We start from the raw sequence: 13,431 nt of genomic DNA, 5'->3' as shown, positions 1-13,431 counted from the left end.
TGGTATCACAGCCGCGTTTGTAAATTTCAAGATGTCAGTGGGGCAGTTTGAAGTCTTGTTAGCACAGTTGGAATCACATATGAGGAAGTACAGAAATCATTTCAAAGAGCCACGTTAGTCGGAGTAGTGTTCGGCTGTGTGTCTGAGGTAAAATAATATTTTTTTAAATTATTTCAATGTCGTTGCATATTCAGAATCAGAATCAGCATCAGAATACAGTACAGCTTTGGATTTGAGCTATGAATGCACTTGTTGCCAATGACCAGAGATCTGATTATTTGGATCCGAAACATCAGAAAAATTGAGATTGGTTCAAAGAAATAAGTGTTTCAACTCCGTCAAGTAAAATTATTTGGTCCGTTGAATGGCTGCTTTAAGAAAAGGTCCAAAAAATATATTTCTAACGCATAAAACATTTAAACAATTTTACGTGTCGGTGAGAAAGGGCCTTATGAGAAAAGAAAAGAAGCTCAAATGTTTCATCGCGCAGCCTGTGGACATGATGTAGGAAGCAAATTAGCTGAGTTAAATGCAAGAACATACAGTATGTCTACTAGTGGGAAAGCAAGACTATGCAATGTGCTCTTTATTACCAACACATGTCATGTGTTAGTTTAGTCAAGTATGACGTGAGGTGAATGAGAAAGAAATAGTGAATCTGTATAATCTGAGGGTTACGTACGTCTTACCCTTCTTTAAGGGCTTGTTGCTGAGCTGGTGACTTGTTGTTCCTGTAAGGCACATTGTGTGCAGCAGTGTCATGAATGTTGTCATTAGTCATTTAGTATTATTTATCCGTCTGTATGGTATAACGTGTTGAAACTAGCAGTTAGGACAGCAATTTAAAAAAAGTGCCCGTACTGTATAATCATAGATGGAAGGCGTGCACATACACAGTGATAAGCTGGGCCACACGCTTGTGAATTCTGTGTGTGTGTGTGTGTGTGTGTGTGTGTGTGTGTGTGTGTGTGTGTGTGTGTGTGTGTCCTGAGCTCTCACCCCCAGGAGGCTGGCTGTACAGCTGTGCCACAGGTCCAACTGGAAGTACATGAGGCAGCTGGTAGTGGAAAGCTGATTTAATGGTAGGCACAGGCAGACGGTTTTTAGGAAAACACTTCCTCATGATGAGACTCGAAGTGTTGATCAGTGGATCCAGAGTTCGCACCGGCAGACACTCCTAGAAACAAAGCCACAGAAAAATCAGAGAGCAGCTCAGACCGAAACCTGTGTATGTGTGAAGTAGTTCTGTTTTGCATGCTTTAACTTCTTGTCATTCACATGCAATTTTCTTACTCACGGTAGATGTGTTGTAGAGGATCCTCATGCCATCGGCCTCTATGAATGCCTTTCTCCCAAGTTTGATGTTGGTAATATTCCTGAGGCAGACCAGCAGCCCTTTGCGAATCAGCATGTGACGATGACGTGCGTCATTGCGATGCCAATCCAGGTACAGAGCCAGCAAGGCGGGCACATGACTGCCGTCCACTGCACGACGAGCGTTAGTTTCTGAAAAGGGAAGTGAAACAAGAAGCGAAACCACTGCTACATATCACTTTGCAATTGTGTGGCGGGACAGAAGAAGAAAATGAAAATAAAGGCAGTAATAAGCATACAGTATATAGGAGAAAGTCACGTGACACTAAACTTTAAGTCTATGTGGAATGATCTATTACAGTTTGTGCTCCAGAGCAGAAAAGACAATAAGTGAAGTACAGGCAAAGGATTAAACAACACTAATTAAGGACCACTGAGCTGTTTAATGCTACAAACTTAAATTACTCACTGGATTTGAGAAGTGCTCCAAGTGCATCCAGAGCTACCCTGTTGATTTAAAAACAGAAAAGATGGGGTAAGCAGTGTGTCCAACAGCAAATATGACACAACTATGGCCAGAGGCATATGAATGTGGCTGTTTCAGGTCTGCAACGGAGCCAGCATTGACAGTTAGACACTCACTTGAGCAGGCTGGTGTTCTTCTTGCTGTATGGTGCTATAATCTTGAACATCAGTTCCACTACTCCATTCTTGCCCAAAGAAATTGCATTCACCGCTATTACAGTAGAAATCAAAATCAAGCACAACTTAGAAGTAAACACAGCCAGTGCAGTTTAATTATTTTTATCAGCTGCTGTCTGTAGTATTTTTTGGGACTACTTTGCTTGAACTTCATTAGAGATTATAATATATACTGTGAGAGTTTACGGGGACTTACAGTTGGCCGAATAAACCCTGAGAACCTGCAGGCAGGGCAGAAGGAGTTTGGCATTCTGTAGATTCTGTTTGATCAGGCTGATGGTGACGTTCAGAGCTCCACTCAATCGGGCCTTCACACCAAACTTTCTGTCTGGACACACACAGGGTCCAATGTCCCAGCTCAGTAAATAAACAATAGAAACTTTTGATTTTTCAGTACCTTTCCTCTATTTTTGTTTCTGAACAGAGGATTTGTTATCAGTTTTGCTTGTTGTTGTTTTTCTGCAAATGGCTTAAAGTTTTTTCATTTATCCACTTAACACTGATAGCGAAGGCAGTGAAAACAGAACACTCACAAGGACATCATCGGTGTACAACTTCAACATACCGTATTTCCCGGACTACAAAGCGCACCTGAATATTAGCCGCACAAGCTAAAATCAGGGGAAAATCCTGTTTTGTACATACATTAGCCGCACCTGACTAAAAGCCGCAGGTGTTTCAATGTTGACTTATCATATGTAAGAGAATATGCACAAAGGGAATTGTCAGGAAAGAGATGGCTGTTTGGAGACACATCCCTTTTATTAATATTTTGAAAAACAAGTTATAGGTACATATTTGCATAACCTTTTAGGTATATGTACAAGTAGCGGTAATTACAAGTACGAAACATGTACTGTGCTTCATAAATGAGTAACAAATGTAGTGTATAACAATAACCTACAGCACACCAGAAAAATAGATTCAGACTACCTTTTAGGCTCAGGTGCAGTGACACGGCTTTAACAAGAAGAAAAGTCAGTCATTCACCACCATCTTCCTGCGCACTAAAACCACCAAAGTCCTCTTCTCCAGTGTCAGATACGAACAGGCTCAGGATGGCTACGTCATCCACTCTCAGCTTCTTTCCTTCGTTGTCACTTTCAAAACCAAAGAAATCCTCGTTGTCAGTGTCAGAGTCAAACACCCTCTGAAGGGCCGTGGCGGTGTCCTCCTCTCCATCATGCAGCAGTCCAGCCCTTCGAAATCCGTTGGTGATCATGGATGTTTTCACACTTTTCCACGCTGTCAGATTCCACCGGTGGAGTTGAGCATAACTTGCTTTTCGCAAGTTTATCGCCGCTCGTCATCCACGACTCCCGCTGAACGCGTAGCGCTACTTTGAAGTTTGTTTTTCGCGCTACTTGTACAGCACTATGTTGCCTGGCGGATGGACATGTGACCAACATACCACTCTTGAACCCCGATACTGTGTGTCTGATCACATGCCCTTCCGCCAGGCAACGTAGTGCCGTACAACAGCGGAACAAACAAAACAAATCGTCTTACGATATGACAAAAATCATGGACAATCCATAGAAAAGCCGCACCTGACTAAAAGCCGCAGGGTTCAAAGCTTGTGCAAAAAGTAGCGGCTTATAGCCCAACAATTACGGTACTTTTTAAATAAACATTACACATGTGGTGTCAGCAAAAACTTTTCATAATGTAAACATAACACTCTTCATTTACAAGCATGATGCCCAAAGCGAAACAAAAATAAGACAAAAATACAATCACTGGCTCATCCAGTCTGTGTGTGTGTTGGACTGCGACATTACCTTTTGGGCCAACCTTGGCTAAGAGTGAGTGAAGCTGTAGCATGAGCTCCTCACTGGGAGGCAACTCTTTGCTGGCAGAGGTCAGGATCTGGAATAATATTCCTGTTCCTCCTTTGGACACAAACACTCCCATCCTGCGACCCCTGCCTGAGACAGAAAAGGGTTGAGAGCATGAGAACCACATGAACTAGATACTGTAATTATTAATCCAATCAAAAAGTGTAATTTAACACCACGTAGCAATTTATTGGTAACAAAAATCAAAAAGTTCACATGTTTAGCAATTGATTGTGTTGTTAGAGCATGAACAAACTCGGTGAACAAAAAAAAGAAGAAAAAAAAACTCCACTCACCCACAGTCAGCAGCTCACTAAGAATATACAAGATGTTCAGGGTGGTCTGAACGTCTCTGCTGTTCTGTAACAGTCACAAATAATACATTAGTTAAAAATTATTTGCACGGTAAATCTGAGAAATTTGTGTAATTACCTTGATGTTGCTCTACATAAGTGTGAAATCTAATTCCAAATTGAATTCAGGGAACAAGGTGCTAGAAAATTGAGCCATAATGCAAGTCAGGTTGTGAAAAACTACACACCCTTACTGCATCTATAGGAATTAAGAGGATAAGTAGCAGCCATGTGCTTGGTCACAGAATCTCTATAAAAACAGACATTTTTGGCAGTTTGCTGGTCTGGAGTATCCAGCTGTGTGTTAAAAAAGATGTCAGCAATCATCTTGGAAACGACATTGTTGCTGTCCATCACTCTGGGAAGGGTTACAAGGCCATTTCCAGATAATTAAAAGTCATTTAAAGTCCTTCATTCGTCAGTGAGAAAGATTTTTCACAAATGAAAAGCATTCAAAGCAGCTGCCATTTTTCCCAGGAGTGGACGTCCAAGGAGATTCACCTCAAGGTCAGACCATCTAATGCTCAAATGAACTGAGTTGATCTGAATGTGATCTGAACTGTCTCTGCAGGCCTCAGTTAGCACATTAAATGTTAAAGTTCATAACAGTTCAGCTAGAAAACGGACTGAACAAGTGCGACGCTTTTGGAAGGGTTGCCAGGAGAAAAACCGCTTCTCTTAAAAAAAGGACACAGTAACACTCTTAGGTTAGTAAAGTCGCATCTGAACAAACCACAAGACTTTTGGAACAACGTCCTTTGGACAGATGAGACGTAAGCAGAGATGTTTGGCAGTAATGTGCAGCACCATGTTTGGTGAAAACTAAACACAGCATATGAGCACAAACAGGTCATACCAGCTGTTAAACATGGTGATGAAGGGGGTGATGATTTGGACTTGTTTTGCAACCACAGGACCGAAGCACCTTGCAATCATTCAGTGGAACATGAACTCCTCTGTACCAGTACGAAGGATTCTAGAGTCAAATGTAAGGCCATCTCTCTGACAGCTAAAGCTGGCCCAAACTGGATCATGCAACAGGACATTAATCCCAAGCATAACAGCAAATCTACAACAGAATAGCTGAAAAAGAAAAGAGTCAAAGTGCTGTAATGGTCCAAAGTTGAGACCTCAATTTGACTGAACTGCTGTGGCAGGACCTAAAGAGAGCTATGCATAAACGAATGCAAACAAACCTCAATGACCCAAACCAATGTTGTGAAGAAGAGTGAACCACAATTCCTCCACAACAACGTGAGAGACAGATAAAGTCATACAGAAAACAATTACTTAGTTATTGCTGCTAAAGGTGGTTCTATAAGCTCCTGAATCATGGGGTTTACTTAGTTTTTCACACAGTGCTTCTGCATTATGATTTTTTGATTTTGCAAAATAACAAAGCAACTTTTTTAATGATGTGTTCTGATATGTAAATCCTTAGAACTATATTATATACATGACTGTATGACAGTAATATCTTTTTAAATGATTTTATAATAAATTTCTTAAACATTATTGATCACTTAGATTGACAAAAAGCTCTCTTCAACAAGTCAGTAACAATTGAAATGCATAAGAACTCAAGTGTTGTTTGTGAACTGACCTCCAGTGAAGCCAGGATGACTTCCATGCCGCTGGAGCCTTTGGACATGACCTCTTTTCCACTCTTCTCTGTAATGCACAGCAAAGTCAACATGAACACAAAAGTGAAGGCTAACAGATTTGCACTGCAATTTTTGATTTTTTTGGAAATCACAATGTAATTTATACTGGAGTATGTAAAAACATCTAGTTTACTCACAGTTAGAAAACTCCTGCAACTCTCAGTGAGTACAAACTGCATCTTTAAGGCACATTTTACAACCATGTCCTCAACCAGTCTTTGCAGTCTTTGTTTATATACTGACCTGCTCTAGAACAGCTGAAAAGGGTGACAAGGTCTTGCAACAACCCCTACTCTTTCTTCATCTTCCCACCTCTTTAAATCCATACCCTATGTTTGTCCTGTTATTTAGGAGCTGACAGATTCCTGACCTCTAAAAAGGACAGTATTGGTCCTGTCCTGAATACAAAGGGATAATCAAGTACAAGTATTCGCCTTTGCAAAATGCTCTCTGTAAACCAACAGCAGAAATTGTAGATGATTACAAATATAGAAATAAATGTCTTGAAATTGTATCTCAAAATGTGATACATACATGCCAAATACTTTGCATATCTGAGGACCCATTCACATATACAAGCGCTCTGGAAAGTAAAGCAGTAACCTCTTGTTTCTGCGATGCCAGACCTTTTAAAGCACTTCAACACCAACCCCACTAAAGAGTAATGAAGGGTCACACAAGGGCAACTGTATTGTTTGAATAATGATGATTAGTTTGTTTATATAAGAATCCTATAAAATAAACTGAACTTCGAGACTGAACAATCACCATTCATTTCAACTGCAATTTTTAGTCTGTAACAGCTGACAGTGAAAAATTATCACACATGAACTGAAATGCAATATACCGCAACTCTCACTCTACCCTCTCACTCTACCCACTCAAAGTAATATACGTATATATATATACGTGTGTGTGTGTGTGTGTGTGTGTGTGTGTGTGTGTGTGTGTGTGTGTGTGTATATATATATATATACTTTAAATTTTACTCAAGGTGTTCTGAACTGTACCTGGTGTGTCCAAGGAAACCACAGATTCATGGTGTCTCCTGGTGTAGCGGTACTCCATTTGAGGATAAAAAGTTAAGAAGCTTTACATGAAACAGTGTCTATTTTCCAAAAGATCCCATTGAGGCTTCCACAGGAGTACTAAAACTGATTCAAAAAGCTTAACTCTTTGACACCTCAAATCATGTGTTGTCAAAGATTGAAAATCAAGGCTTTTCACTAACTCCTCAATTAGTCAGTCCAAGCCTCCTACTTTTCAACTGTACCTCTAACTCTGCCCTCTGAGTCAGGGCTCTCTAAAGCTGGTAATCAGCCCCTCTTCTGCCTTGATACCTGAAACTAATCCACAGACAGCTCCTATAGACATCAGCATAAGACAACTCTTGTTATGCAGAGGGGGTGGATGATACATTACCACCAAATGAAAACAGACACTACAATTCCCACAGGATCCATGCAATATGGAGAAAATTCATTCATTTTGCAGTAAACCAAATGTCCAAAGGTACAGTATGTGGAGTAATTATCTTCCCTTTTAAAACTATTTCAAGAGATAACATTTTGTCTGCCCTTACAGCACCTGACATTCCCTTGTTCTTTCTCATGGTATTTCTTGACTGCCTCTTAAGCTCCTGAGACCCTGAACTTGAGACAAGAGTACAGCAAAGTCCATCCTGGGGTGTATAGTTACTGCATGCAGGGTTACAGACCTCAGCGCTTCCCTCAAACCGACGTCACACTCATACACATTTCAAGTTGAGACTGCAGGCATGGTGTCACGGACAGCCAAGCAACAGGTGAGAGAGGAACAGCTGATATTGCATGATTGATAGAGTCACAGACAAGCCTTTCCACTGTGCCCATCATTCATGATGGATTTGCTAGGACTTTGCTTTGAAGGAGGAAGCAACAAGTTATGGAAAGACGAAAGGTGAAATTTAAGAAAAGTAAGAGAGAAGAAGTAGTTGGAAATCACATCATATCATGATTCAGCAGAATTTCTCAAAGGAGGAGGGGACTGACAAGCACTGAAAACCAGTAACTTAAAACTGTGCTACAGGGCAACATTAGTTTATTATAATTATTATTAGTAGTAGTAGTAGTATTATATAATTATACTACTACTAATATTGCTATTATTATGTTATTATAAGTGAAAACAAACAAAAATCTTGCAAAAATTGATTTTTTTGCAAGATAGCATTTATTTGAAGATTGTGGGGGTTTTTTTTTTAGAGGTTTATAACTTTACCTTTGTAAAGGTTTGAGGTACGAGTTTCAAATGCTAAATGTTTTAAACACAGGATCAAAAGCCTCTGTGAGTTTGTTAATATAGCAAGTCCTTTAATTTTTAATTGTTACAGCAGCAGAACAATGCTGCTTGTTTTTTGTTTTTTTAATTAGCTCCTTGCTAACAGAGACGCACTCATGTATCAGTGTGTCCGACACCTGGTGTGCCACCTTCTTCCGTTATGAGATCTCCGTCTCCATTTTCCTTTCAAGGAGTAATCAGAGAATGGGGGTCACATCTTGACTGTCAACGAACTACTGCATCTCAATTTACACAACAACCACACTTTAAGTTTTCTATGAATTTGGGAATTTTCCCTACAACCTGAAGCTAGGCATCAAGGCATTTGTGAAATGTACAGATGGGTTTGAGAGGAAGAAATATACTTAATAAATGGACAATAACTCTGATTCTGCTGCATTTGACTGAAATACAAATAAGAGTTCTTTAAAGCTTTCACACAGATCTTTGCCTTTAAGTCTTAAAACAAGGTCATTATAGTTCCACTGAAAGACTTCGAATGGTACAAACTTAAAAATGATGTACATTTAATAGAAATTAAATGCTCAGAAACTGATTGATTTACAGCAAGAACCAACAGAAACCAATTAAGTCTTAAGATTAAATCCAAACAGTTCCAACAGGTGCCCAGCTTCTGCTGATAACTTAATCATTTTGCTGCAAAGCCTCCATCTGTACAAAGACCAGATGTGTTTGAACACACTCTAAAACTATGCCCTCTGACACATTAGGCATATCTACTCATTATCATTCCCATCCATGGTTATTGTAATAAAGATTTCTCAGCTAACTGTAGTCATATTGTGCTCTGGCATTGGGCTCATTTTGTGGGATCAGCCAGAGACACTTATTGTGTTAGCACCTTCAGTTAAGCTGTTAATCTTATAAATGTGGGTGCATGCACATTATAAATAAATTGAAATACATCTTAAATGCTGTTTAAACTTCATATTTGAGGCCAAACCTTTTCTAGAATTGAAATAAATGATTGTATCAGTTATGACTGGTGCGTCTATACATACATGACCATTAAAATAGGTTAGGGTTGTATCCTCATTCATTTTAAACACGAGCTTTAAAACAGTTGCACAAACAACTGCCCATTAGCAAGACTTGCATCCTGGAACTAAATATACTACTTTGTGGTTGCGTGACTATTCCAACAACTAAAGATGCAGTTTACAGACATGTACTTGTCTGTACACGTTCATACATGTCCAACAGATATACTGAAGATCTTCCAGATAATTACAGGGAGGTGATGCTGCCACAATTGGAGGATTTTAAATATCTCTTGATCTTCACAAGTGAGAAACAAACAGGTTGGTGCAGCAACAGCAGTGGGGTAGATGTTGAATGGGTCTGTTGTGGTAAATACAGCTGATCTACCCATGATAAACGTCTGTAGAATGTCTAGGCTCAGCCATAGAGATAAGGTGAGGAAAGGGATGGGCTCAGAGCACAGCAGCTACTCCAGCACTTTGAAAGAATGTAGTTGATGTGGTTCAGGTATCTCACCAGGATGCGTCCTAGAAATGTCCTACCAGGAGGACCCAAGACACAATGAGGGAAATTATATCTCTTATCAGACTTGGGAACAAATTGAGAAGGAACCTGGAGGAACTGTAGAGGACAGGTGGAGAAAGATGTGTGGGCTTCTCTGCTTAGACCGGTGGCCTCATGACCCAGAGCCAAATAAGAAGCAGAAAATGGATGTATGGACAGAACCAAAGTTTCTGTCATGGTTAAGCATATGACCAAATGTGACCACTCCTCAGCTGTGACCTTGATTAATGGCCTGAAAAATGTTTTTGCAAAAAATTATTACACAACAGTGACGCAAACCTTTGACCCATTCAGCTATATAATGGCATCACATCATGCTTCTATGGCATTAAACATTTTGTTAAACTCTTGTCATAACTAGTGCATTAACTCTTGAGTTTAAAAAAAGTGATTTCACAGGAACCTTTGACCTCCTAATTCTAAGCAGCTTATCGCGAGTCCAAGGGAACATTTGTAGCAAAAATATGGAGGTGATCAAAAACCTCTGATCAATAATGTCGAATACTTGCTTACACAATCCAAACAAATCACTTTGCAAATTGCAAGGAACTGCTGTTTACAGTGCCTGAATATTTTGCAGCTGTTTCCACTGCCAGCAATGCAATTCAAGGCCAGGACTGCTCACTGAGATCGCACTTGGCTCAAGATAACAAAACTATACCGGAGTTCAGGAGATTACATGTATCACTGTGCATGTTTGCACACATTCTTACCCTGTGTCTGTATGAGATGAAGGATCTTTGTAGTGACCTGTCTTGCTGTTTCGACATCCCTGACCATGGCCTCACCATTCATCCTTTCCAGTTGGCCCAGGAGCATCACTATCCTGGAGTTACTGGGAACCCTTGTAACAAATAAAATCAGTTTTATTCAGTCGTATGTTAAAAAAAAAATCAAGAAAAAACAACAACAACAAAAAACACACAGGATGATCAACTGTGCCCTCAATTATGGGAAAAGGCTAATGTTATTAATCACAATGTGCAGTTGGCACCGGAAAACAAATGTAAAGCATGATCTAATATGTGCAGTGACCTCATATACTCACACTGAGTCAAGTGTGTCTTAGCCCACTTTTAGAAAGCATCCAATAAAAACAGCCTTTTCCATGTTACTTTTAGCAGTGCCGCTGATTACAAATTGGCAGTCTATGACTATATGACTCTAAAATGCATTTATTAAAGCTTTTCAACAAAGCTGTCTCTTTGTGTTTCACTTCATTTCTGGAGCACTGATCCGTCCTCCTCTTATAATCTTAGCTCAGTAGCACTCAGCTGGAAACTCGAGGTTAGAGGTCCGTTGTTGGTACAGCAACGGCAAATACTGGACAGAGAATCAAGACCCTGATTCTACCCAGGGGAGCAAAAATGTCTTATATGTCCTTATAAAGACAGAGAGAGAAGAAAGGAGAGAGACAGAGAAAGTGTATGCTAAATACAGAATAGCAAAAAATGTCAGGAGTGAGGGAAGAATAGTGTATAAACAGAAAAAGGAAAACACAGAACAAAAAATAGAAAGCCTAAATAAACATACTACATTAATCACTATGACGAACACAGACACACACACAAAAAAAGATTTTGGAAAGCCAAAATACACCGAAGGTTTTTCAAAGTATATTTCCTCAGCATTAAGGACAGCTGTTATTTTCAGTCTTGACATATCGAATGGCTGTTTCAAGCAAGGTCCGCTAATTATCTATCAGTCTCTGCTCTGTTGCACAAGAAGAAAAGCAGGGTCAAACCCTTCTGCGAAGAGTCTTAACAAGGTAAAACAGAACAAAAGTGGAAGTGCATCATAACACTAAAGGCTCACTGAGACAGAGAGAGAGGGCACGAGAGGGTGAGTGTGAACAGATGGCAGTGACAGAGCAGCTTTCAATCAGAAACACATGCACAAACATCACAAACCCCATGCCTGTTTGTGTTCACATCTGTAATGACATTTTTATTTGCTTTCTGAATGCAAATCAACTCACCCCTTCTCTGTGGCCATTTTGGGCTTGTTCATTTTTACTACATCAACATTTCAAGTCATCTGCAAGTGAAAGAACATGTAGATTAGATATGAAGAGGAAGAGGTTTTCAACACCATTTTAGAAACAAGCATGTCAACCTTTACCCCACTGGACTCCCTCTGTTGCAGCCAGGCTTGCTACTATGCCAAACCATTTCACAGAAAAGTTAAGTGTCCCTGGCTACAGTGTACGCATGCCTTGTGAGGTCACCCCACAGACAAGAAGCTGTCAACTTAGGGGACACACTGAGCAGAGAAGCCATTAGTCTGCAAATATGCAGCTGCACCGCAGCAGACTAAAAACCTGTCCTCTGTGTATCTGCCCAGCAGTGCATGCTGGGACCACCTGGGGGACACATTACCTCTCAACTGATTTCACACAAAACAAAAGGAGCTGTTCAACTCATCTCAGATATCCATACAAAACAGTCGCAGTCAAGGTAATGTGAGCACAAGGTTTGAAAGCACGTTAAACAAGTCAACTTAGTGCGGTATCATTAACCGAAACGGATGAGCAGGTGAATCCAAGAAGACTGGACGAGTTAGTGTGCTGCACTTTCAAAACAGAAGCATTTATGGGCTGAGATAAGATGGGTCACAAACATGTGTTAGACCGTGGTCATCACTGGTGCCTAATGCCATTTACTACATTATTTTTAAACACAAGGGAGTTTTGTAATAACGTTATAATGTGCTAGAAATGTCCACACTAAAACACTTCATTACTTTAGAATTGAAGGTAAATAAGTAAAAAACACCTTTACTCCTTAACGAGACTTTTGCAAAGCTTACATGCCCATCACCCGTTTTACCAAAAGGATAGAGCCTAATCTAAGAGTGACAGCACAATCTATGGTCACGCCTTTGTTACAAACGGGCTAAAGAAGAGCAAAGATGAAACTGGAGGTCAGACCATGTACACGTTTAAAATTTGCTCAAGCAGTTATGAAATCTGACATGTTATAGAGGTCAGCTTACACAAGACTGCTGTAAACAAGTCGAAATAACCCTATAGGGATACTTCACAATCCCCGATCCAAAATCCTTTAAGAAACCAGGGTCATTGCTCTCATTGCACCAGCTCACGGGGGTTGTCATGTTAGCGGGTTATTGGTGAAAAGGCAAACAGCTAGGCAAGCCTCTGTACGGTACATGTTTACAAGATGCTAAGTCAGACAACCTAGCTGAAGCTGGTGGCCGCTGCACCTGCTGGGCTAGTCACTCATTAACGACTGGCTGTCTGCGCCAGCAGGCTAGCTAACTGAAGAATATGCTAACAAAAACGGCACACAGTAGATGTTAGCTGAAGCAGTGGTTCTTTAGAATAGCAACACAAAAGAGAAGATGTACAAACCTGTATGAAAAAGGAGCTGTTGTCCCGTTTAGGGGGGAGGACTAGTTGCGAGATAAGAGGCGACAGCTACTGTGCTCCAGAGCGTTGAAACGCCCTGATGATGATGATGATGAGATGAGAACAGACACAACTAGAGGGGGCAGTTAGTGAGCACCGCGAGAGTGGTTACGTCTTTGCGCGTGGTGTAAGCGGCATTTAATGCTACGATATGAACATCGTAAATTAGCTCACTGAATCCTTAAAACTCAAAAATCGTTTTATATCATCACTGGTCTGATTTTAAGCCATAAGCGTTCCGTTAGGCT

The 13,431-nt window shown here is 40.3% G+C and overlaps 1 protein-coding gene across 5 annotated transcripts in view; it reads right to left on the bottom strand.

Moving 5' to 3' along the window:
• agtpbp1 (ATP/GTP binding carboxypeptidase 1) overlaps window positions 1-13,256 on the bottom strand; it is a 30,798-nt gene extending 17,542 nt beyond the window's left edge. For 2 of the 5 annotated variants that reach the window (XM_084945439.1, XM_084945440.1), the window contains exons 1-12: window positions 13,127-13,256; window positions 11,735-11,793; window positions 10,470-10,600; window positions 5,811-5,878; window positions 4,151-4,214; window positions 3,798-3,944; window positions 2,213-2,344; window positions 1,957-2,050; window positions 1,784-1,821; window positions 1,298-1,506; window positions 1,000-1,177; window positions 690-731 (exon numbers count right to left, since the gene is read on the bottom strand). In XM_084945439.1, coding sequence (XP_084801565.1) covers window positions 690-731; window positions 1,000-1,177; window positions 1,298-1,506; window positions 1,784-1,821; window positions 1,957-2,050; window positions 2,213-2,344; window positions 3,798-3,944; window positions 4,151-4,214; window positions 5,811-5,878; window positions 10,470-10,600; window positions 11,735-11,766 — 1,135 coding nt within the window. In that variant the 5' untranslated portion in view covers window positions 11,767-11,793; window positions 13,127-13,256. Of the gene's footprint in view, window positions 1-689; window positions 732-999; window positions 1,178-1,297; window positions 1,507-1,783; window positions 1,822-1,956; window positions 2,051-2,212; window positions 2,345-3,797; window positions 3,945-4,150; window positions 4,215-5,810; window positions 5,879-6,881; window positions 7,932-10,469; window positions 10,601-11,734; window positions 11,794-13,126 lie in introns of those variants that run through there. The other 3 variants (XM_084945441.1, XM_084945443.1, XM_084945442.1) reach the window with 2 other exon arrangements.
• Window positions 13,257-13,431: the final 175 nt, after the last annotated feature.

Source organism: Perissodus microlepis, chromosome 12 (assembly GCF_051167445.1).
Source record: "Perissodus microlepis isolate ML-2025 ecotype Zambia chromosome 12, ASM5116744v1, whole genome shotgun sequence".
Taxonomy (NCBI): domain Eukaryota; kingdom Metazoa; phylum Chordata; class Actinopteri; order Cichliformes; family Cichlidae; genus Perissodus; species Perissodus microlepis.
Note: the sequence above shows the minus strand (reverse complement) of the source record. Positions and strands in the feature narration are given on the sequence as shown.